Source organism: Cetorhinus maximus, chromosome 19, assembly GCF_964194155.1.
Source record: "Cetorhinus maximus chromosome 19, sCetMax3.hap1.1, whole genome shotgun sequence".
Lineage (NCBI taxonomy): Eukaryota > Metazoa > Chordata > Chondrichthyes > Lamniformes > Cetorhinidae > Cetorhinus > Cetorhinus maximus.
This window is the reverse complement of record NC_135897.1, coordinates 90223601-90246952: the sequence shown is the minus strand read 5'-3', so window position 1 is coordinate 90246952 and position 23352 is coordinate 90223601. Positions and strand designations below refer to the sequence as shown.

General features: G+C 44.4%; 1 protein-coding gene across 1 annotated transcript in view; it reads left to right on the top strand.

Annotated features, from left to right (window-relative positions):
• dvl3b (dishevelled segment polarity protein 3b) overlaps positions 1-23352 on the top strand; it is a 126482-nt gene that overhangs the window by 57834 nt on the left and 45296 nt on the right. Inside the window, exon 4 of the mRNA XM_078564361.1 lies at positions 1052-1158. Within this exon, the coding sequence (XP_078420487.1) occupies positions 1052-1158 (107 nt within the window). The remainder of the gene's footprint in view (positions 1-1051; positions 1159-23352) is intronic.

The following is a 23352-nucleotide window of genomic DNA, read 5'->3' as shown; positions in this document are numbered from 1 at the left end:
TATAAAGAATGGCCACTTTGCCGAGATAATAGAGGTCTGAAGAAGCCTGGAGAATGTTTTGTGAAACCCATCCTGGAGTGGCTGAGCAGTCTGGAAAGCAGTTGTGCCCAACTGCAGCAAGGCCTGGACAATATTCTGCCCTAGGTTGATAAATGCCAATCAATGTTCACACCACACAAGTGGCAGGCAATGACCGTATCCAGCAAGAGAGAATCTTAACTGCCTCCCCTTGGTGCTCAACAGCATTACCATCACTGAATCCCCCACCATCGACATCCTGGGAGTCACCATTGACAAAAAAAATTTGATTGGATCAGCCATATGAATTAGTGGCTACAAAATCTTGATAGATCAAGCTGGTATTTATGTTTGGAGATGAAGGAATGCTGAGGGTTCCCTGATTACCTTCAGTATAGTCTGCCAGAATCTTCAAATGTGGTTTATCCCACATCTTGCAGAGATCCCCTGAGATGCAGAGAAGACACAATGAATAAGAGGGCGTTTATATTTATAAATGTAGGCTATTTATCCTTCACACGTGAGGCCTCATTCCTTTCAATATAAATAGAGAACATCTCAGGAAGATAAATGTCTGCACCAATCTTCCAGATAACTGACCAAGTTTCATTCAGTGTGACCTAGCTTTCAGGGACGTAGGATACAGGAGGAGGCCATTCAGCCCCTTGATTCTGTTCACTGTTCAATGGCTGATCTATGCCTCAACTCTATTGAACTGCCATTGATTCTCTTGGGTAGAGTCATATGGCACAGAGGCCATTTGGCCCATTATACCTGTGCTGGTTCTTTGAAAGAGCTATCCAATAAGTCTCACTCTGCTACTTTTTCTCCTATGAACAATTTAAAAAAATCTTTAAATGATATATATTGTCCTGACTTTATCTGGTAGCGCAGTCACATCGCTAACATGCAAAGATGGCCATCAGTGACAGCCTGACTGAGTTGCTGATACCCTGAGTTTTACCTTGCAAAGTACTGGTGCATTGTGATGATGTGGGACCTCTGACTGTCATTTTGATTTATTTTTCTGCAGCGCCAACGCAGCCGGGAGCCAGGACAATCTGGACAATGAAACGGAGACCGAGTCCGTGGTGTCCTCACGAAAGGAGCGGCTACGCCGGAAAGAAGGTCACGAACACGGTGAGTGGGTGACAGGTGGCGAGGAAGGGACATTCCTCTAAGCCACTCCAAGCAGCACGGAGATGTCGGTGATGAACGTGGGATTTACTGCATAGAAACAGGCTATTTGGCCCAACTGGTCCATGGTGGTGTTTACCCTGCACATGAGTCACCCCCCCACCCCCTGCAACCCTTCTTCATATCACCTTATCCACATATAACATAATAAAGCTTTTTTATAACTATGAAAGGTGTCGATAGATTGGACACAGAGAGAGTGTTTCAACTAGAGTAGTAGTTGGGAAGAGCTAGAGGCTATCAACATAAGACAGTCACTAATAAATCCAGTAGGAAATTAAGAAGAAACCTTTTTACTCAGAGAGAGCAACCAGGGGCTAGATACAATGACCTGTAATAGAATGTGGAACTTGCTACCACCGGCAGTGGTTGATGCCTATAGTAAAGATGCATTTAAGGTGAAGCTAGATAAACACAATATTCGACATGTGGTCTCACCAATGCCCTGTATAACTGAAGCATAACATCCTTTTATGTTCAATTCCTCTTGTAATAAAGAATAGCATTCCATTAGCCTTCTTAATTACTTGCTGGACCTGCATATTAACTTTTTGTGACTCATGCACTAGAACACCTAGATCCCTCTGCACCTCAGAATTCTGCAGTCGTTCTCCGTTTAAGTAATACTTTGCTTTTTTTATTCTTCCTGCCAAAGTGAACAACTTCACGTTTTCCGACATTATATCCATCTGCCGGATTTTTGCCCACTCACTCAACCTATCTATATCTGTGTGCAACCTCATTGTGTCCTCTTCAACACATACTTTCCTAGATATCTTTGTGCCATCTGCAAATTTAGCTGCCATGCCTTCACTCCCCTCATCTAAGTCATTGATATAAATTGTAAAAAGTTGAAGGCCCAACACAGACCCTTGCGGGACTCCACTCGTCATACCCTGCCAATCGAAAAAAGACCCATTTATGCATACTCTCTGCTTTCTGCCAGCCAATCTTCTATCCATGCTAATATGTTTCCCCCTACACCATGCGCTTTTATTTTCCATCATAATCTTTGATGTGGCACCTTATTAAATGCCTTCTGGAAATCCAAGTACAGTACATCTACAGGTTCCCCTTTATCTACAGCACATGTTACTCCTTCAAGGAACTCCAGTAAATTGGATAAACATGTTTCCATTTCACAAAATCATGCTGACTCTTCCCGATTACCTTGAGTTTCTCTAAGTGCCCAGCTATAACCTCCTTAATGATCAATTCTAACACCTTCCCCACAACAGACATCAAGCTAACTGGCCTACAGTTCCCTGTTTTCTGCCTCCCTCCCTGCTTGAATAGAGGGGTTATATTTGCTACTTTCCAGTCTGATGGAACCTTTCCAGAATGTAGTGAATTTTGGAAAATTAACACAACGCATTTGCTACCTCATTAGTCACCTCCTTTAAGACCCTAGGATGGAGGGACATGATTTAGGTGTATAAAATTATGAGGGGCATAGATAGGGTAGACAGGAAGGAACTTTTCCTCACGGTGCAGGAATCAGTAACCAGGGGCCATAGATTTAAGGTAAGGAGCAAGAGATTTGGAGGAACTGTGAGGAAGAATTTTTTCACCCAGAGGGTGGTGGGAAACTGGAACTCACTGCCTGAAAGGGTGGTAGAGGCAGAAACCCTCATAACATTTAAGAAGTATTTGGATGTGTACTTGCGATGCCATGCAATACAAGGCTATGGGCCCAGTGCTGGAAAATGGGATTAGAATAGTTCAGTACTTGCTTAACTGGTGCAGACTCGATGGGCTGAAGGTCCTTTTTCTGTGCTGTAGACCTCTCTGACTATGACTTTATCTGGACCTGGAGATTTGTCAGCCCACAGGTCCATTAGTTTGCTCAATACTGCTTCCCTAGTAATTGTAATTTCACCAAATTCCCCTCTCCCTTCCACCTCCTGATTTACAGCTATTACTGGAATATCCTCTATAGTGAAGACAGGTGCAAAATATTTGTTCTCTTCATCTGCCATTTCCTTATTATCTACTATTAACTCCCCACTCTCTAGAGGACCAACACTCACTTTACTTACTCTCTTCCTTTTTAAATACCTGTAGAAACTCTTGCTATCTGTTTTTACATTTCTAGCTAGCTTCCTCTCATACTCTAATTTATTTCTCCTGATTAACCTTTGCATCATTCTCTGCAGTTTTTCATATTCTGACCAATCATCTGACCTGCCACTCATCTTTGCGCTGTTATATGCTTTTTCCTTAAGTTTGGTGATTTCCTTCACTTCTTTAGTTAACCATGGATGATGGGTCCTCCCCTTAGAGTTTTTCTTTATAATAGGACATTCCCACATCATAAGGTTAGAAGTGGGGATATTTGCTGATGATTGCACAGTGTTCAGAACTAGTCTTGACTGCTCGGATAATGAAGTAGTCCATGCCTGCGTGCAGCAAGACCTGGATAACATTCAGGCTTGGCCTGATAAGTGGCAAGTAACATTCGCACCACAATCTTCTCTACCCAGAGAGTAATTTGAATGTGGAATATTCCACCCCGTGGAGTAGTTGAGGCAAATAGCATAGATGCATTCAAGGGGAAATTAGGTATGTACGTGAGGAAGAAAGGAATAGAAATGAAATAGGATAAGAAGAGGCTTATGTGGAACATATATAACAGCATTAACCTGTTGGGCTGAATGGCCCATTACTGTGGTGTAGTCTTAACGTAATCCTGTATTAATAAAGGGGGCTTGTTGATGTGCTTCCACCAAATACTTTGTGCTGGTGCAGCGGTTTTCAATGTATTTGTGGGGAGTGCAGGGGGGAGGCTGCCAATATTGCAACATTCTCAAGCGATCCCAAGTTAACTACAGATGAGGCCTAAATTAACCCTCCTAGAGAGAACCTATCACATTCCATTGCAACATTCAGCTGGTTCCTAAATAAACATGACAACAGTGTTCATTGGCTACAAGGTGCTTTTGGGTGCACTGAGGTCTTGAAAGGCACTATAGGGATGCCTGTCTTTCTTGTTTTCCAGGGCTTTTATCTCAAATAATCTACCTGAGAGTATATTCCATCCATTCATCACTTCTTACCGCTCTCTCTCTCTCTCTGCTTCTTTGAGACACTCCTTTAAATTACCTCTTTGACTCTGCTTTTAATCAACCTCACATCTTTCTCTCCACCGTTGGCAGCCGTTCTTTCAGTTGCTGAGGCCACAAGCTCTGGAATTCCCTCCCTGACCCTCGGCTCCTCTCTCCTCCTTTAAGAAGCTCCCTTAAAACCTACGCCTTTGACCGAGCATTTGGTCACCTGTCCTAATAGCTCCTCCTTTGACCCGGTGCCAATTCTTGCCCGGTAACACTCCTGTGAAGTGCCTTGGCACGTTTCACTGTGTTAAAGGTGCGATATAAATGCAAGTTGTCTTTGCTGTGTGAAAAGGAATTTCTCTGTCAATCCTGAGTCTTAGTTTGAATCTGTATTCCTCTGTCCTACTCTCGCTTTTAGAGGCCCAGGAGCTGTCAGTATTTCTGGGAAGTCCTTTATAAATATTGACTCACTCCTGGAAATATTCACCAACCAGCAGTACTGAAAAAAACAGATTATTGCTCTATTATCTCATTATTATTTGCGGGATCTTGCTGTGTGCAAATTAGCTGCCGCGTTTTCTACAATATAGCAGCGGCTATGCTTCAAAAGTACTTCATTAGCTGTGTAGTATTTTGGGATGATATGAGGCGCTGGATAAATACAAGTTTCCCCTTTCTAATTGAAGGGCACTGAGAACCCTGGTGGCTCTCTGAGTGTTGTCACGTCTGAGAACAGCTGATTCTTCATCTGTCCGCTGCCTGCACAGCACCACTGCTCACTTTGTGAGGGTCCGGGTGATCAGTGTGTCTCACAGTCACTGACCTGCATCCACCCCACTCCAAAGTATTCCAGCCGAGTAACCCCAAACCAGGCCGGTGACCTCTCCCATGTCTCTTGTTTTCCATTTCCTGGCGTTTGTGCAGTTGTCGGGGAGGGAGGTGAGTCGACTTGTTTATCTGCCCTAATTGCTGTTTCGTGGCCTCTGCTGGGCTTGTGTAAGCGCAGCCCCAGAGAAGGGGTCAACGACACTGGTCAAGTTACATCTCAGAGGCCAGAGACTTTTCTCAAAATTAACAACCAGGGAGTGGAGGGTCGACTTTTACAAATATGGTTACACGTAAATGTAATCAGTTCCGTCTTGACTCCTCGCTTATCCCCATTTCCCTGTCACTTTTCTCTTTCCACCCTCTGTTGCTAGATAGCGATCAGAAGCAGAAACCCTGATTTTTTTTAAACCCCTCCCTGAGACTGATAGTGATTTCTCCTACCACTGCTCCATTTTTTTTATTATTCACATGGAGTGAGACTGTTGCTGGCTAGGCCTGCATTTATTGCCCATCCCCAATTCTTGGGAAAGTGGTGGTGAGCCACCTTTGTGAACTGCAGCAATCCACGTGGTGTAGATACAGCCACAGTGCTTTCTGTAGCAGTTTGAAGCAACCAAGTGGCTTGTTCGGCCATTTCAGAGGGCAGTTAAGAGTCAACCGCATTTCTGTGGATCTGGAATCGCATATAGGCCAGGCCAAGTAAGGATGGTAGATTTCCTCCCCTTTTTTTATGACAATCTGGTAGTTCACGATCATTAATGAGACAAGCATTTTATTCCAGATTTATTAATTTAGTTTATATTCCCTCATCTGCTGATGCGGGATTTGAACTCATGTCCCTGGAGCATTGGTCTAGCCTCTGGATTACTAGTCCAGTAGCAATGTCACTATGCGACTGTCCCCTCACTCCCTCCTGAGATTAGTTAACTCTGCACAACCCACAAATCAAACCCAATATCTTGTTAATTTGTATTTGTAAACTCAATACAATCTGATTTATATGTTAGGACAGAGGTGGGGGGAGGTGTTTATGTTTATCTTGGAAAAGAAAGAAAGCATTTATATAGCATCTTTCACAACTTCAGTATGTCCCCAAATGTTTTTCAATCAGTGAGGTACTCCGTGGGAGCTTGCTGTGTTTCTTACATTACAACAGCGAATACATTTCAAAGAGCAATGAGAAAATGACCAGATAAACTGTTTTAGCGATGTTAACTGAGAGATTAACATTGACCAGGGCAAGTTCTCTGCTCTTTGAAATAGTGCCGTCGGATCTTTTACCTGAAAGGGCAGATGGGGCCTCGGTCTCATTGGAAAAACCTCCTTCAGTGCCGCAGATGTTTCACTGTTTGTGCTTGAGTCCCTGAAGTGGGAGAACCCCCACAGCCTTCTGACTCAGGAGAGAGTTCTGCGTGTTCAACCATGACTGATAAGTTTGCTCATGTAGTCGGAGTGATCGAAGATCCCTAGAACTGAGCCTTAATCAAATTACTCTTGCAGTGGTGTTTTGAGCCCAAATACTCCAATCTCTTCAAGGATTCGGCTGAAGCTGAATAAACCCTCACCCTGGCCACATTACTTGCAAGCTGTTTTGCAACAACAGAGGTTGAGGGTCAGCCTAGGCAGGCACCTGCACCATTCGGCTTAAAGATGATTGAAGCATTGGAGACCTGGCCAACGGGAGGGAGATTTATTAGTGAGATTTCCAGTTGTGTTGTCTTGAGGGTTCCCAGGAACATTTAACTACAATAAGATACCTCTCCTGTGACACCCTATCAATCTTGCTGTCTAGATTTGCAAGCGATAAACAGGAAGTAAAATATAATTGCTTCAGCACACAAAGTTCCCATTGGATGATCAATCTGCAGTCCCTCCACTTAGGAGGGAGTGTGGGGATGGTCGCATAATGGTAATGTTACTGGACATCTCGTCCTACCTCTTAGAATTTACAACAAGTGCAATTGCTGTATTTGTTCCAAACAAACCTCCTCTCATTCCTTTTCAACTCACCCTATGAATCCTTCTATTCCTTTCTCCCTCATGTATATGTCTAGTTACCCCTTAAATGCGTATATGTGACTTGTCTTAAATACTCCTTGTAGTAGTATGTTTCACATTCTCACCATTTCCTGGGTAAAGGTGTTTCTCCTGAATTCCTTATAGCCTGAATTTTCCCGTCAGCGATTTGGGAGCGGGGCCCGCTCGCCAACGGGAAAATGACGCGGGATGATGTCGGGAGGAACCCCCGACGTCATCCCGGTCCCTTTAAATTTTTAGGAAGGCGGGCGGACAGCGAAATCAGCTGTCCGCCCGCCAACCTGTCAATGGCCAATTAAGGCCATTGACAGGCTAATTAAGATAATTAAAGGCCCTGCCTGTCCAACCTTAAGCCTGGTGGGCAGGCCAGGAGCTCCGGCGGGCTTCTGATAATACATGAAACCTCTTCCACTGGCAGGATGAGGTTTCATGTCCGTTTTTTAAAAGTCTAATAAAGTTTATCATTTTTATTAACATGTCCCATCTCGTGTGACATTGTCACATGAGGGGGACGTGCTAATAATTTTTTAATTTTTCTATTTTTTGACTTTTCTTATCTATCACTAATCTCCCTGAGATAGCACTTTGCCTCAGGGAGCAGTGAGCTCTTTCGTGCTCATGCGCAAAAGTGCGCACTTTGACAGCTGGGGATTTCCCCCCCCCCCGCACAGGAAGCGCAAAGTGCTTCCCATCGGGCAGGCCGCTGGGTGGGCCTTAATTAGCCCGCCCACTCAAAATGGCGGCGGGCCCCGTTTCGATGGCGGGGGTCGGCTGTCTGCCCACCGCCGAGCCGGTGTGGCCCGCACGCCATCCGAGGGCAAAATTCTGCCCTATCGGATTTATTAGTTTCGTATCTGTGATCCCTAGTTTTATTCACTTCCCCACAAGTGAAAATATCTTCTCTAAATCTGCCCAATCAAAACCCTGCAGAATTTTATAGACCTCTATTGGGTAACACCTCAGGCTTCTCTGATTGTAATCTCAGTTGCGGTATCACCCTTGTAAATCATTTGTTCACCTTCCCCAGTGCCTCAATATTGGTTTCATAATACAGAGGCCGGAACTGTGCACAGTTCTCTGAGTGTGGTACCTCAATGATTTCCTGCAGCTGTACATCCCACCTTGCACCTTCAGTTTACCAATGCTGGATTAATTGTCCATCAGTATGTTGTTGTTCAGTCATGGTTGCAGTTTTTCCACATAAGGAAGTCTAGTGACGATCTGTGCAGATATTCCTGCACTTTGAATTGTCCCTCCCCAGCTCTATTTCCTCCCTACTTCCCAAAACCACTTCTCTCTGACCATGAAATTTGGTTTCCTGTTCCCTTTCTATCCCCTGCTCTCACGTACTATATCTATTTGTTTTTTTCTATTCTTTCACGGGATGTGGGTGTCACTAGCTAGGCCAGCATTTATTGGCCATCCCTAATTGCCCTTGCGCGGGTGGTAGTAAGCCTCCACCTTGAAATACTGCAGTCCATGTAGTGAAGGTACACCCACAGTGCTGTTGGGGGTGGGGAATTCCAGAATTTTGACCCAGTGACAGTCAGCGAAGGAATGGCAATATATTACCAAAACAGAATGGTGTGTGGCTTGGAAGAAAACTTGTGGCTGGTGGTGTTCCCATGGGATACCTACCCTTGCCTTTCTAGATGGTTTCTGCTCCTATGTCTTATGGTCTTATAGGTTACGGGGAGAAGGCGGGAGAATGGGGTTGAGAAACTTATCATCCATGATTGAATGGCGGAGCAGACTCGATGGGCCAAATAGCCTAATTTCTGCTCCTATGTCTTATGGTCTTATGGTTTGGAAGGTACTGTCGAAGAAGCCTTAGTGAATTGCTGCAGTGCATCTTGTACACGGTACTCACTGCTGCCACTGTGGTGCTGGTGGTGGAGGGAGTGAATGTTTAAGGTGGAGGATTAAGTGGGCTACTTTGTCCTGGATGGTGTTGAGCTTCTTGAGTGCAGGTAGAGCTGCACCCATCCAGGCAAGCGGAGAGTATTCCATCACACTCCTGACTTGTGCCTTGTAGATGGTGAACAGGCTTTGGGGAGACCCCAGAATGTTGATGGAGGGGGATGCCATTGAACGTCTTGATTCACTCTTCTTGGAGATGGTCATTGCCTGACACTTGTGTGGCACAAATATTACTTACAACTTAGTAGCCCCAGACCTAAATATTATCCAGGTCTTGGTGCATGCAGGCACGGTCTACTTCAGTATCTGAGGAATTATGAATGGAAGTGAACGCTGCGTAATCATTGACGAGCATCGCTACTTCTGACCTTATGATGGAGGGAAGGTCACCGATGAAGCAGCTGAAGATGATTTGGCCTATCACTATACTGAGGAACTCCTACAGCACTGTCCTGGGACTGAGATGATTGACCTCCAAAAACCACAACCATCTTCCTTTGAGTTCAGTACAATTCAAGTCAGTGTTTCTTCCTTTTTCTCTGCTCCTCAGTATTGCTTCCCTTTTTCTGCCCCCTCACCTCTCATCCTTCCATCCCTGGTCATAAATCACTTGGGGTAGTCTTTCTGTGCATCAGGAGTTCTGTAGAGGGGTAAGTTATTGAGAAATTGAGGGGAAGTGAGTTTGTATGTTGACCTAAGAAGGATTCTAGGAATTCATAGAATCTACAGTGCAGCAGGAGACCATTCAGCCCTTCATTCCTGTGCTGGGTTGAATGCATTGCCACAGGCATTGGATTTATCTACAGCACCAACTTTCATTTATCCAGCGCCTTTAACCTAGTGAATATTTCGCTGGGAATGATTATTAAACAAAATCTGGCACCAAGTCACGTGACATACGAGGGCAGATGACCAAAAGCTTGGTTGAAGAAGTAGGTTTTAAGAAGGAAAGAGAGGTGCAGGGAGAGAATTTGAAAGCTTAGGACCTAAGCATCTGAACGTATGACCGCCAGTGGTGGGGTGATGAAAATCAGAGATGCGAAAGAGGCCAGAATTGGAGGAGCACAAAGATCTTGGAGGGTTGTAGTGCTGGAGGAGGTTACATCATCTAGAAACATCAGTTTATGATTCGAGTGGGTGCAACAATTTAGCTAACTATTTCAACTGAATAACCATCTGGAGTGGCTCCTACATAATTACATTTTTTTTGCTGGGTTCAGTTGTCTATTTTCATACTTAATTACAAGTTTTAGTCAATAGTAAGTCAAACTTAATGTATCCTTCAACCATAAATAAGGAAAAAGGCCAGCACTAAGAAAATCTCAACTGTTGGCAGGTTTTTTGTGTTAGACCATAAGACGTAGGAACAGAGGTAGGCCATTCGGCCCATCAAGTCTGCTCCGCCATTCAATGAGATCATGGCTGATCTGATAATTCTCAACTGCACTTTCCTGCCTTTTTCCTATAACCCTTGATCCCCTTACTGATTAAAAATCTGTCTATCTCAGCCTTGAATATACTTAATGACCCAGTCTCTACAGCCCTCTGCTTTAAAGAATTCCACAGATTCACAACCATCTGAGAGAAGAAATTCCTCTTCATCTCTGTCTTAAATGGGGGACCCCTTACTCAGAGATTATGCCCTCTGGTCCTAGACTTTCCCACAACCTCTCAGCATCTACCCTGTCAAGCCCCCTAAAAATCTTATGTGTTTCAATAAGGTCGCCTCTCATTCTTCTAAACTCCAATGAGTACAGGCCCAATTTACTGAACCTCTCCTCATAAGAAAATTCCTCCATACCCTGGAACAACCTAGTGAATCTTCTCTGGACTGCCTCCAATGCCAGTATATTTTTCCTTAGATAAGGGGACCAAAAATGTTCACAGTATTCTAGATGTGGTCTAACTCATGCCTTGTATAGTTTTAGTAAGACTTCCCTACTTTTATACTCCATTCCCTTTGAAATAAAGGTCAGCATTCTATTTGACTTCCCTATTGCCTGCTGAACTTGTATGCTAGCTTTTTGGGATTTATGCACATGGACCCCCAAATTCCTCTGTGCTGCACTTCTGCAGTCTTTCTCCATTTAAATAATATTCAGCTCCTCTATTCTTCCTGCCAAAATGCATAACCTCACATTTTCCCACATTATATTCCATCTGCCACGTTTTTGCTCACTCACTTAACCTGCCTACATCCCTCTGTAGACTCTTTGTGTCATCCTCATCACTTGCCTTCCCACCTATTTTTGTGTCATGTGCAAATTTGGCTTCCCTCACTTCCCTCATCTAATTCATTAATATATATTGTAAATAATTGTGGCCCCAGCACTGATCCCTGTGGCACTCCACTAGTTACAGGTTGCCATCCCAAAAAGGCCCCCCGTATCCCAACTCTCTGTCTTCTATTAGTTAGCCAATTCTCTATCCATACTAATATATTGCCCCCAACACCATGGGCTCTTAGATTATTAAGTAGCCTTTTGTGCGGTACTTTATTGAATGCCTTTTGGAAATCCAAATATTTTACATATACTGGTTCCCCTTTATCTATCCTGCTTGTTACCTCCTCAAAGAATTCTAATAAATTTGTTAGGCATGATTTCCCCTTCATGAAGCCATGCTGACTCTGCTTGATTATATTATGCATTTCTAAATGATCTGCTATTACATCCTTTATAACAAACTCTCAACATTTTCCCAATGACAGATGTTAAGCTAACTGGCCTTTGGTTACCAGTTTTGTCTCCCTTCCTTTTTGAATTAGGGTGTAACATTGGCAGTTTTCCAATCCTCTGGGACTTTTCCAGAATCTAAGGATTCTTGGCAGATTCCTGCTAGTGCATCCACTATCTCTGTCGCTATTTCCTTTAATGTCCTAGGATGCAACCTATCAGGTCCAGGGGGATTTATCGGTCTTTAGCCCCTTCAGTTTCCCTAGTACTTTTTCTCTAGTGATAATTATTGTATTTATTTCCTCCCCTACTTTTGCCCCTTGATTATTTAGTATTTTCGGAATGCTATCACTGTCTTCTACCGTGAAGACTGATGCAAAGTATTTATTCAACTCCTCTGCCATTTCCTGGTTCCCCATTATTATTTCCCCAGCCTCATTCTCTAAGGGGCCTATATTAACTTTGGCCTCTCTCTTCCTTGTTATATATTTAAAAGAGCTCTTACTGTCTGTTTTATATTACTTGCTAGTTTACCGTCAAAGTTTATTTTCTCCCTCATTTTTTTGGTAATCTTTTGTTGGTTTTTAAAATTTTCCCAATCATCTGGCTTACCACTAATCTTTGCCACATTGTACATTTTTCTTTTAATTTGATACAATCCTTAACTTCCTGGGTTAACCATGGTTAGTTTATCCCCTTCCTACAATCCTTTTTCTTCACTGGGATATATCTTTGTTGGCAGTCACGAACTATTTTCTTAAACGTCTGCCATTGTCCATCAGCTGTGTTTTCTGTTAAACTCCTTTCCCTGTCCATTTCAGCCAACTCTGCCCTCATTCCTTTGTAATTACCCTTACTTAAGATTAGCACAGTTGTTTTCTGACCCAGGTTTCTCACTCTCAAAATGAATGTTAAATTCTATCATGTTATGGTCACTGTTTCCTAGGGAATCTTTTACTCTGAGGTCATTTATTAAACCTGTCTCATTACACATCACCATTTCCAAATAGCCTGACCCCTGGTTGGATCCACAACATATTGTTCTGGGAAACTGTCCTGAATATACTCCATGAATTCTTGCTCATGCCTCCCTCTGCCAATTTGATTTTCCCAATCTACATGAAGATTATTAAAGTCACCCATGATTATTGTACTGCTTTTTTACATGCCCTCACTATCTCCTCATTTATTCTCTGTCCTACAGTATAGTCTTTGTTAGTGGGCCTATAGACTACTCCCACCAGTGCTCTCATAGTGTTCTTTTAACTAGATAAATTCACCTTATCGTGTATCCTCAAGGCGGAGTCTGATTTGAGCTAAATGAAAGCCTACAGTGCATCCTACCTCACTGAAACTAATTAGGGACAGTTACGATCAGGCTGGATCATGAACATAGCTTGGGGAAGTGCTGGTTCTCCAGTGTATGGTTGTCATTTTTCTTCAAGCAGAGGAGATGGGAGCAGTAATCTCGAGTGACCCAGCTCTAGGGGAGATAATCTCTGAACAAACAGGAGAGGGACTATGAATTGAAGTTTACTGTCAACACACAGGCGATTTAATAGTTTGCCACATGTGGTGGACAGGCTCCTGAGTTAATGTTCGTCTCTAATTACTGTAATTGTTCATTAATTGTGGATTTACGCTTAGTCCCGAGGGAAGCCTTTGACTTGTATAGAATTGCTTTATTTCTGCAATGAACACAAAAGTATACCGCTTCTTCCAGAACGAATTAGATACACGACATTATATATGAACTAAACTTCACAGTATCACACAGCACAGAAGGAGGCCATTTGGTCCATTGTGCCTACGCTGGCTCTTTGAAAGAGCTATGCAATAAATGCCATTTCCCCTCTGCTGTCCCCGCCGTAGCCCTGAACATTTTTCCTCTTCCAGTATTTATCCATTTCCCTTTTGAAAGTTTCAATTGAGTCTGCTTTTACTGCCCTTTCATGCAGCGCATTCTAGATCTCAACACTCATTGCTCTTGTTTTCCCAGTGATCTTAAATTTTCACCCTTGGGTTACCGACCCTCCTGCCACTGGAAACAGTTTCTCCTTATCTACTCTTTCATTATGCTTCAAAATTTTGAACGTCTCTATTATATCACCTCTTAACCTTCTCGATTCCAAGGAGAACAATCCCAGCTTCTCCAATCTCTTTGCGAAAGTGAAGTCTCTCATTACTCATTCTGGTCCATCTCCTGTGTGCCTTTGTAGAAGAATATTTGATTCCCTCAAGTGTGAGAGCATTTAATGATTCTATATTAACCACTACAGCAAAGAAAGCAACTACAGATTTAATCTCATGTAAAGAGATTTTCACAGTATCACAGTATTTTAACAGCACAGAAGGAGGCCATTCAGCCCCTCGTGCCTGCACCGGCTCTCCAACTGAGCATTATGACCTAGTGCCATTGTCCTGCCTTTCCCCCGTACCCTTGCACATTGTTTCTATTCAAATAATCATCTAATGCCATCTTGAATGCCTCAATTGAACCTGCCTTCACCACACTTCCAGGCAATGCATTCTGGACCCAAACCACTTGTTTGAAAAATCTTTTTCTCACATCACATTTGCTTCTTTTGTGAATCATTTTAAATCTGTGCCCTCTCATTCTTGATCCTTTTACGAGCGGGAACAGCTTCTTCCTGTCAACTCTGTCCAGCCCCCTCATGATTTTGAACATCTCCATCAAATCTCCTCTCAGCCTTCTTCTCTCCGAGGAGAACAGTCCCAACCTCTCCAATCTATCTTTGTAACTGAGGTTTCTCATCCCTGGAACCATTCTTGCAAACCTCTTCTGCACTCTCTCCAATGTGTTCACATCCTTCCTATAATGTGGCACCCAGAACTGTACACAATACTCCAGCTGAGGTCCAATGAGTGTCTTATATAAATTCAGCATAACTTCCCCACTCTTGTACTCAATGCCCCTATTAATAAAGCCCAGGATTCTATATGCTTTATTAACTGCTTTCTCCACCTGTCCTGCCACCTTCAATGATCTATGCACATATACTCCCAGGTCTTTCTACTCCTGCACCCCCTTCAAAATTTCACCCCTTATTTTATATTGTCTGACCATGTTCTTCCTACCAAAATGCATCACCTGACACTTCTCCGTATTGAACTTCATCTGCCACCTATCTGCCCACACCACCAACTTGTCTACGTCCTCTTGAAGTTCCACACCATCCTCCTCGTAGTTCACAATGCTACCACTACTTCGAATCATCCACAAACTTTGAAAGTGTCCCCTACACACCAAGATCTAGATCATTAATAAAAATCAGGAAAAGCAAGAGTCCCAATACCTACCCCTGGGGAACTCCAACACAAACCTTCCTCCAGCCTGGAAAATATCCATTGACCATTAATCTCTGCTTCCTATTTTTCAGCCAATTTTGTATCCACATTGCTACTGTCCATTTTATTCCATGGGCAGTAACTTTTCTCACAAGTCTGTGGTGTGGTACTGTATCAAATGCCTTTTGAAAGTTCATGTACACCACATCATCAGCATTACCCTCATCAACCTTTTCTGTTACCTCTTCAAAAAACTCCAGCAAATTAGTTAAACACGATTTACCCATTAGAAATCCATGCTGGCTCTTCCTTATCAACCCATATTTTTCTATGTGACTACTAATGTAAGACTCAAATGGAAAGACTTGAAAGCAATGTATGATCAACAAAGTTCATCTCAATTCGATTCTGAAAAAGAACTTGCATCCAAAGGGCACCTTTGATGACCTCGGCACATCACTAGGGCAGAGACCTTCTGGTCTCTGGAGAGTCGTACCCCAGAGGTGCCCTGGAAGATGTGCTGGGGGGCTCCTTAGACATCCCTATGCAAGGATTCCGCAGTAATTGTCTTGAAAGTTTCAACTTCCTTTGGTAATTCCCTTGTGTCTAGAACCCTCCGAATCTCTGGATTAGAGTTGGAGACTTTGAATGGTTCCAACTCACTTAGCAGAAAAGTTAGAAGGAGAAAAACTAGCCCTAACTCCTGGTCTCCCCCACCAGACCTCCCAACTCCTCCCACCCACAGCACCCCCCCCCTCCAAACAACCAGACCACTCGACACCCCAATTCGCCCCCACTGACTACACCCCACCCCCCCAACTACCTCCCACCCCGCAACTCCCGCCGACTATCCCCTCCAAACCACAGATCACATCCCCAACCCCCCAATCACTCACATTCCACCCCTCCAGCTACCTCCTACCCCCAACTGCTCCCCGAACTAACACCCCTCCAACCCCCTCCCGACCACCTCCCTGACCCTCTGACTGCCTTCCTGGACCCCAGCTACCCTCCCAACCCACAACCCCCCACCTTACCCACTTGCCTTACACACATACCTTCTCTCAGTGGCTTGTCAAAGTGCCTTTGGGACATTTAACCTTACCAGTACACGGCAGATAGTGCCATAAAAAGGGCGTAAGGCTCGGCTCCCTCCAACGTCAGGAAAAGTTACGCTCCACATTTTTCAAGAGTCCCGGCTCGGAGATCTGTGCTGAAGTGTGGAACTCCGGTGCGAGGTAAGGAAAGGGGAGTGGAGTGGCAATCAGTTGATGATTGCCGCTACTCAGAAAATTCAGCCCAAACTGTTTTACAGGCAGTGAAGTACTTTTGACGAGTGACCACTGTTGTAATGCAAAGTGCAGCAGCCAATTTGTGCACAGCAAGCTCCCACAAATAGCAGTGAAATACATGATCAGATAGTCTGTTCTAGGTGTGCATTGGAGGATAAATATTGGCCAGGCCTCCTCTGCTCCTATTCAGATAGTGTTTTATTTATTCATTCATGGGATGTGGGCATCACTGGCGAGACCAGCATTTATTGCCCATCCCTAATTGCAATTGAGAAGGTGGGGGAGAGCTGCCTTCTTGAACCACTGTCATTCATGTGGTATAAGTATACTCACAGTGCTATTAGGGAAGGAGTTCCAGAATTTTGACCCAGCAACAGTGAAGGAATGGTGATATTTTTCCAAGTCAGGATGGTGAGTGACTTGGAGGGGAACTTCCAGGTGGTGGTGCTCCCATGTATCTGCTATCAGCCTGGATTATGTGCTGACTCTCTGGAGTGGAAATTGAACCCACTTGGAAAGGCATGAGAAAATCAAAAGTGGAAAGCCAAATTGGAAGGTAAGTTGGAGGAGGATGTAGGGAAGAATATGCCAGCAATAGGCAGCACTGCGATAGGTGACAGAGCAAGTTCAGGAGTCATCTCGGTATAGCTCATCGTAACCAGTTACCTGTCTTATTGATTCCAGTTCCAGATAAGTGCTGGGGTTTTCCTAACATGAGAGTCATTCAGACTTTGGAAGGTATCACCTTGAGGATAAGACTTTAGGTTTCGCAGTAGGCTCCCATCATTGTTTAATCGCCTATTAAACATCAATTAAAAAGCCTTTTGCCGTGTAATATTCCACCCTTGTTTTCCCTGGCAGTCGACATCCCTGTGTGTTCATCTGTAGACATTCTCCATCAGCAGACCAGATGCTTCTGAGTATTTGAAAGTTATTTTGTGCCAATACAGTGTCAAAGCTTTTCTGATGATGATTTGCTCAAGACAAGGTTTAACCCTTTCATCGCAAAACTTTGCTTCACGTTTTAATTTTCTTCTTGTCAGCTTTCTCTCCTCCCTTCACCTCTGGGTGCTGCCTGCTACTCACTCCGTGCCCTGTAATACCTCACTGAAGAATTTTGCTGCTGGGCACTGGGCTGTTGCCCGATGCCAGGATCCCCCCCCCCCCACCCCCTGTAATAGTTTAATATTGATCTCCTCCTGCTCCCGCTCTTCATCACCTGATCTCCCTCCCACCCTGCTCTCATCCCCTTCTGCTCTCTTCCTCCCGCCATGCTCTCCCCCACAATTCCTTCCCCCTCTTCCCCTTCTCTCTGACCCCTGCCCTCTTCCTCCACCCTTTTCTCCACCTGATCTACCCACCCCTCCTGCAATCTTTCCCCTTGTACTCTCTCCCCCTCCCGTTCTCCTACTTTGTTTCTCTCTCTCACACCCCCGCCCTCTTCCCCGCCTCCCAGTCTCCTGTTCTCTTCCTCCGTGTGCTCTTTCCCTTCCCCAACCCCAGAGATGATGATCAGGAGAAAGACATACGTTGACTCCCCCACTTCTGTTAACTCAACACAGACTGGGAATCAAGTCTGGAATTTTTATGGTGAATTAGTGTTACTGATGGACTATTCGGCGAGTTATCTCCAGGACCCCTCAAACAGGCAGTTGAAATGCAGGTGGTGGCAACTTGTCTCCTTGTCGCACCCCAATATCAGGCTGCCTACTGCTCCTACCCGAGTAACTCTTCTCCTGTTGCTGTGAGGTAGTGTTGTCATGTCTGTTTGTGACTCAATTTCGATTCAGGTTGCTTCATGTGCTGCTGGTGACAAGTGCCCCCACAGCTTCAGCTGAACTCCTTTGACAAGCCGATTAAATTGAAGCCTTGAGGAGGACACTGTTCCCAGACAAGCCGTCAAGCCTGGGAGAACACGGCCCTGTCCTGGCTGCTCCACTTACACATCAAAGCTCTCATACTCCTTAATGACGGAGGATTGATTCAGTCCAGGCAGAGTTAAGACGAAGCGCCTCACTGTAATCTGATAGTTGGCTAGCTCCACCTACAGTCTGCGTTCCTCCAAATCTGACCCCTTGAGCATTCCCCCAACAACTTCCTTTGCTGCATCATTGACAGACATGTCTTCAGCTCTGGAACTCCGTTCCTAAACTTTTTCTGTGCCTCCACCTCTCTCTCCTGCTTTCAAACATTCCTTAAATTCTACCTTTTTGATTGCACTCTTGGTCACCTGTCCTAATATCTCCATATGTGTCTTGGTATCAATGTTTGCCTGATTACAATCCTTTGAAGCACCTTGGAATGTTTCAGTACATTAAAGGTGCTGTAGAAATGTTTCGGGTTGTTGTTGTTGAAGATAGTGGTGGATGTTGCATTTCAGTTGGCAGTACTTGTGTTGATGTTAGTGTTAGGCCTCGTGCAGGACTAGATTGACCCTGCAGGGCAGACTAAGGGAGGGCTGCCTTGTTGGAGGTGCTGTCCTTCAGGTGAAACTTTAGATTAAGCTCTGTCTACCTCTTTCGATGGATGTTAAAGACCCCATAGCATGCTTTCGAAGACGAATAAGGCAGTGGATTTACTTTGTCCTTCAGTGATGAGATTTCCATGACATTGCTCTTTCACCTATGATTATATTGGATACACTCGGGCATTAAGGATTGGGTTACACAGCCCCTGAGTGGCAGTTTTATTGTGCGAAAGAGTTGGTGCTTGACTGAGTCCAGTTTACACAGCGTCAGATACACGATTAAGAGAGAGGGAAAGGTTTACAGGGTTCAACTCCCGGGTCATTGCAACATTGCAGTGCCAGCTTCTGACAGCTGTGTAGCGTTCACAGCCCCTGTGTCAATGCTGATTCAGACTTGGGGAGTGACTGTTTTATCGTGGAGTGTCAGATTGGAAAACAACTTCTACAGATGTTTGTCTGAGTAAAGAATATTTCTGTTAGATTGAGATTTCCTCTTCATGACAGAGGCTTGAGCACTAAATTGAAGTTGACACTCCCAGTGCAGCACTGAAGGAGTGCTACACTGTCAGAGGTGCATCTTGTGGATGAGAAGTTAAAGGAAGGCCCCATCTGTCCCCTCAGGTGGGTGTAAAAGATCTTATGGCACTATTCGAAAAGGCAAGGGAATTCTCCCCAGTGTCCTGGCCAATATTCCGGCTAAGCTTTGTGAGTGTGTGGCCATGTACTGCACAGGCAACAAACAGTCACACACACACAACCAGTGTTCCCTTTAAGGTGTGGGCATGTGTGGCTGTGGATCACACATGCTGTACAATGCTGAAACATTAGCGGGAACATTGGTGCTGGCCAAGTTTTACCCTCAATATCTTTTTTTTTAAATGATCTGGTCATTATCACATTGCTGTTCATGGGAGTTTGCTGTGTGCAAATTGGCTGCCATGTTCCCTACATTACAACAGTGACTACACATTAAAAAGTAATCGATGGCTGTGAATCACTTTGGGATGTTCGAAGGGCGTGAAAAACGCTAAATAAATGCAAATTCTTCTTTCTATTAATGCAAGCATGTAGAGATCCATTTAAACGAGAGGTCACAGGTCAATTCCTGGTATGTTTGGCGATTTCTGAGCTCAGTTGGGATGGTGAAAGGGGTGTTAAAATTGATCTCAGTGTGCCTTGATTACAAAAGTAGGGAAATTAGTTGTGCTGAAGAGTCGTACGAATTTGAAACGTTAACTCTGTTTCTCCCTACACACATGCTGCCAGACCTACTGAGTTTTCCAGCATTTTCTGTTTTTATTTCAGATTTCCAGCATTCGCAGTATTTTGTTTTTATAATAAAATCAGTTGTGAGTTCTGTGGCGTCTTACTAAGAGGTCCGGAGACTTGTGTGGTTGGACATAAACTGTTTATCATTAACACACAACTATATGTAGGTCCATCTTCATGCCAACTTCTCTCAGACTCTCATTACACAGTCTACCCTCGTGTCTACTGTCATGTATTTCTCTACATCATACTGTGGGTGGTACTGTTCTCCATTCCCACATTGGCAAGTTCCACACTGGTTATCCAGTTTGATGGTTATCCAATTCTCCCTATTTGTATAAGGTTGCCAGGTGGGAAAAAGATTGGGCTCAAATGTAATGGCTCACACTTGAAGCATGACCACTAGTCTTAGGTATCGGAGAGTGGGTGGACCAAGAGTTTCCTGATTTGGTGAATGAGTTCCACTACCCACGTGTGAGTGTGTTGTACATCACAACCTTGTCACTGAATAACTGGGCAGTATGGAATCATGGTGCCTGAAAGGGAGGTGGAAGCAGTTCAAAAAGTTACTTACAAAGGGGAATTGGATAAATATTTGAAAAGGAAACATTTGGGAGGCTGGGGGTCAGGGGGATAGGGCTCCAGAAATAGTGGGACTAATCGGAATGCTCTTTCAAAGAGCTGGCATGGGTGTGATGGTCTGAATGGCCTCCTTCTGGGCTGTACGATTCTATAAAAGCCTGGTTTTCAATCACTGGATTTTAAACCCCGTTCTGTGACTTGGAGACCCACCTAATTATGCAGCAAGTGAGAACTGTATATAATGTGTCGGGGGTCTGATGTGTATTAATAGTGTACAGAAGTAAGGAGTACTCAGGGTTGATGGTCTCTGAGACATTACAATCTAATTGTTTGCCAAGTACACTTCATTGATAATATCTCAAATTCAGCCGGAAAATGTTAGAATTTCCTGTAATCCGAAGCAGTGTTTAAAATTGCAAGTGTCTAAGAGGTGAAATGTGAAGGGTGTGGGGTGGGGAAGAAAAGGGAGCTGTGATTGGCTTAGTGGCAGAATGTGAGGGAGCTGTGATTGGTTCAGTTTCTGCAGACAGGGAGCTGTGATTGGTTCAGTTTCTGCAGAAAGGGAGCTGTGATTGGTTCAATGACTGCAGAGCCCGATGGAACGAGCTCCTGCCTCTGTCAGATGGTGCTGTCACCTGGGGCTGCTTAATGTGAGTTAGGAGAGTTTCAGTGGGAAAGGAAACTCCTCCTTTATGGGGCCCATGATCAGTGATATCCCCAAAGGATGAGCAAACATTTGGCATTGTTTGTTCTCTTGCTACTTGGAACAAACTGTGAAGCAGGAGCGAGTGGGAAGTGCGCAGGACTGTCCAAACCCAGGGATTAACTTTCAAAACAAAAACATATTACTGTGGATGCTGGCAATCTGAAATAAGAACAGAAATATTCAGCAGGTCTGGCTCATCAACTTTTTAAACTCAGATTTACCAGCCATCACACTAAAAAGGACAACGTACCATAAACTAAATCGGACACCAGAATACCCCAGCACTTTGTGGCACAGCTGGATTGCCAGGTCTGCTCTCCATTGGAAATTTCACCTAAGAGAACTACAATGATCAGTGTCAGGCAGCAGCTCCGTGCCTCAGACCTCACACCCTGTGCAAACTTGAAGTTTCTGTGCTGAGGGTTACACCCAACCACGAGTTGGAAGCCCCCCAGATGACGCCAAATCAGTGTCTGTAGATGCTGTTGAACTTTGAGAGCCTGTTGAATGCAGTGTCAGACCGTGTGCTGATAGTTACTGCTTGGAGTCGTGATTGAGTTGGATGACACGTTAACAAGCAGCCAGTTTGCACTGAACAGCCAAAGCTCCAGCTGAGCAGATCTCTACCTGCCAACTGACCAACTGGGACTCGCCTACCTGTACCTACCTCTGGTCCTGGTCATCCACTGCACTCTTTCATAAAGGAGGGTCTCGACCCTTAACCTGGAGGATCGTTCCCCCTCCAAAAAGCTTCAGTGAAGCCTAGTCGGAGGTTAAATGTGAAGTGGGAGAGAGAAAGAAAGAGGCACCGAGGATGGTGTTTCTCTGTTTTGGGAGCAGGGAAAGAGAAGGATCCATTCTGCCCCCCTGCTCATCCAGTCAGAGGGGAGTCCCCCTAGGCTGCTGTAACCTGCTATCGCTGCGCCCAGTCCGCTGTTTCCCTGAGTCTCAGCCCCGTGTTCGTTACTGTAAGTCAATCCCAATCCTCCTGGATAGCTATGAGCCTCAGAGAGGATTAAGCATGTACAGATTTTTGTCTCCTTTCAGATGTCGTTTCCACAGATTACCTGTGTTTCTCCCATGCTCCCATTTCTTTTTACCCAGGGGGTTTTAGTCTTGTTAGATTTCTAAAATTAGTAACCTGCTCTGGCCGATTCCGCCACAGATCCAAAGGCTCCTGACCGACTTTCTTTTCACTTAGTTGTGCACAATCGTCTGTTTGTCGGTTCTGTCCTGTCACAGGGATATCAATGAGGTGTACCTGTGTACCTGCAAAATAACCATATTGTTTCCACTTGAACTATGAGAACAGCCAGCGATACAGGTATAGATTCTGTCCTTGTAATATCAGATTATATCTGGAGAGAACACTTAAAGGCATGTTCCGCTGTTGGGTACAGGTCTGTCACTGTATAACACTGGGTTACAGTACAGGTGGGGACTGGTCTGTCACTGTATAACACTGGGGTACAGTACTGGTGGAGACAGGTCTTTAACTGTATAACGCTGGGTTACAATGCTGGTGGACACAGGTCTGACACTGTATAACACCAGGGTACAGTACTCATGGGTACAGGTCTATTATTGTATAACAATGGAGTAAAGTATTGGTGGGGACAGGTCTGTCACTGTATAACACCAGGGTGCAGTGCTGGTGGGGACAGATCAGTCGCTGATTAACACTGGGGTACAATGCTGGTTGGTACAGATCTGTCACTGTATAGCACTAGAGTTCACTACTGGTGGGGATAGGTTTATCAGTGCAACACTGGGATACAGTATTGGTGGGGGCAGATCTGTTAGGTACAGAACGAGGAGCTATAACCTTTATCTTGGAGCTGTGCTGTTCATGGAAGTTAATGTCAGAAAGCATTTCTTCAAAAGAGGACAGTGGAAATCTGGAACTTTCTCCCTTCCAAAAACTATTGAGGTTGGAAGTCAATTGATAATTTCAAAACTGAGATTGCGCAGGTTTTTGAGCAGGTGAGGCAATTGAGAATCA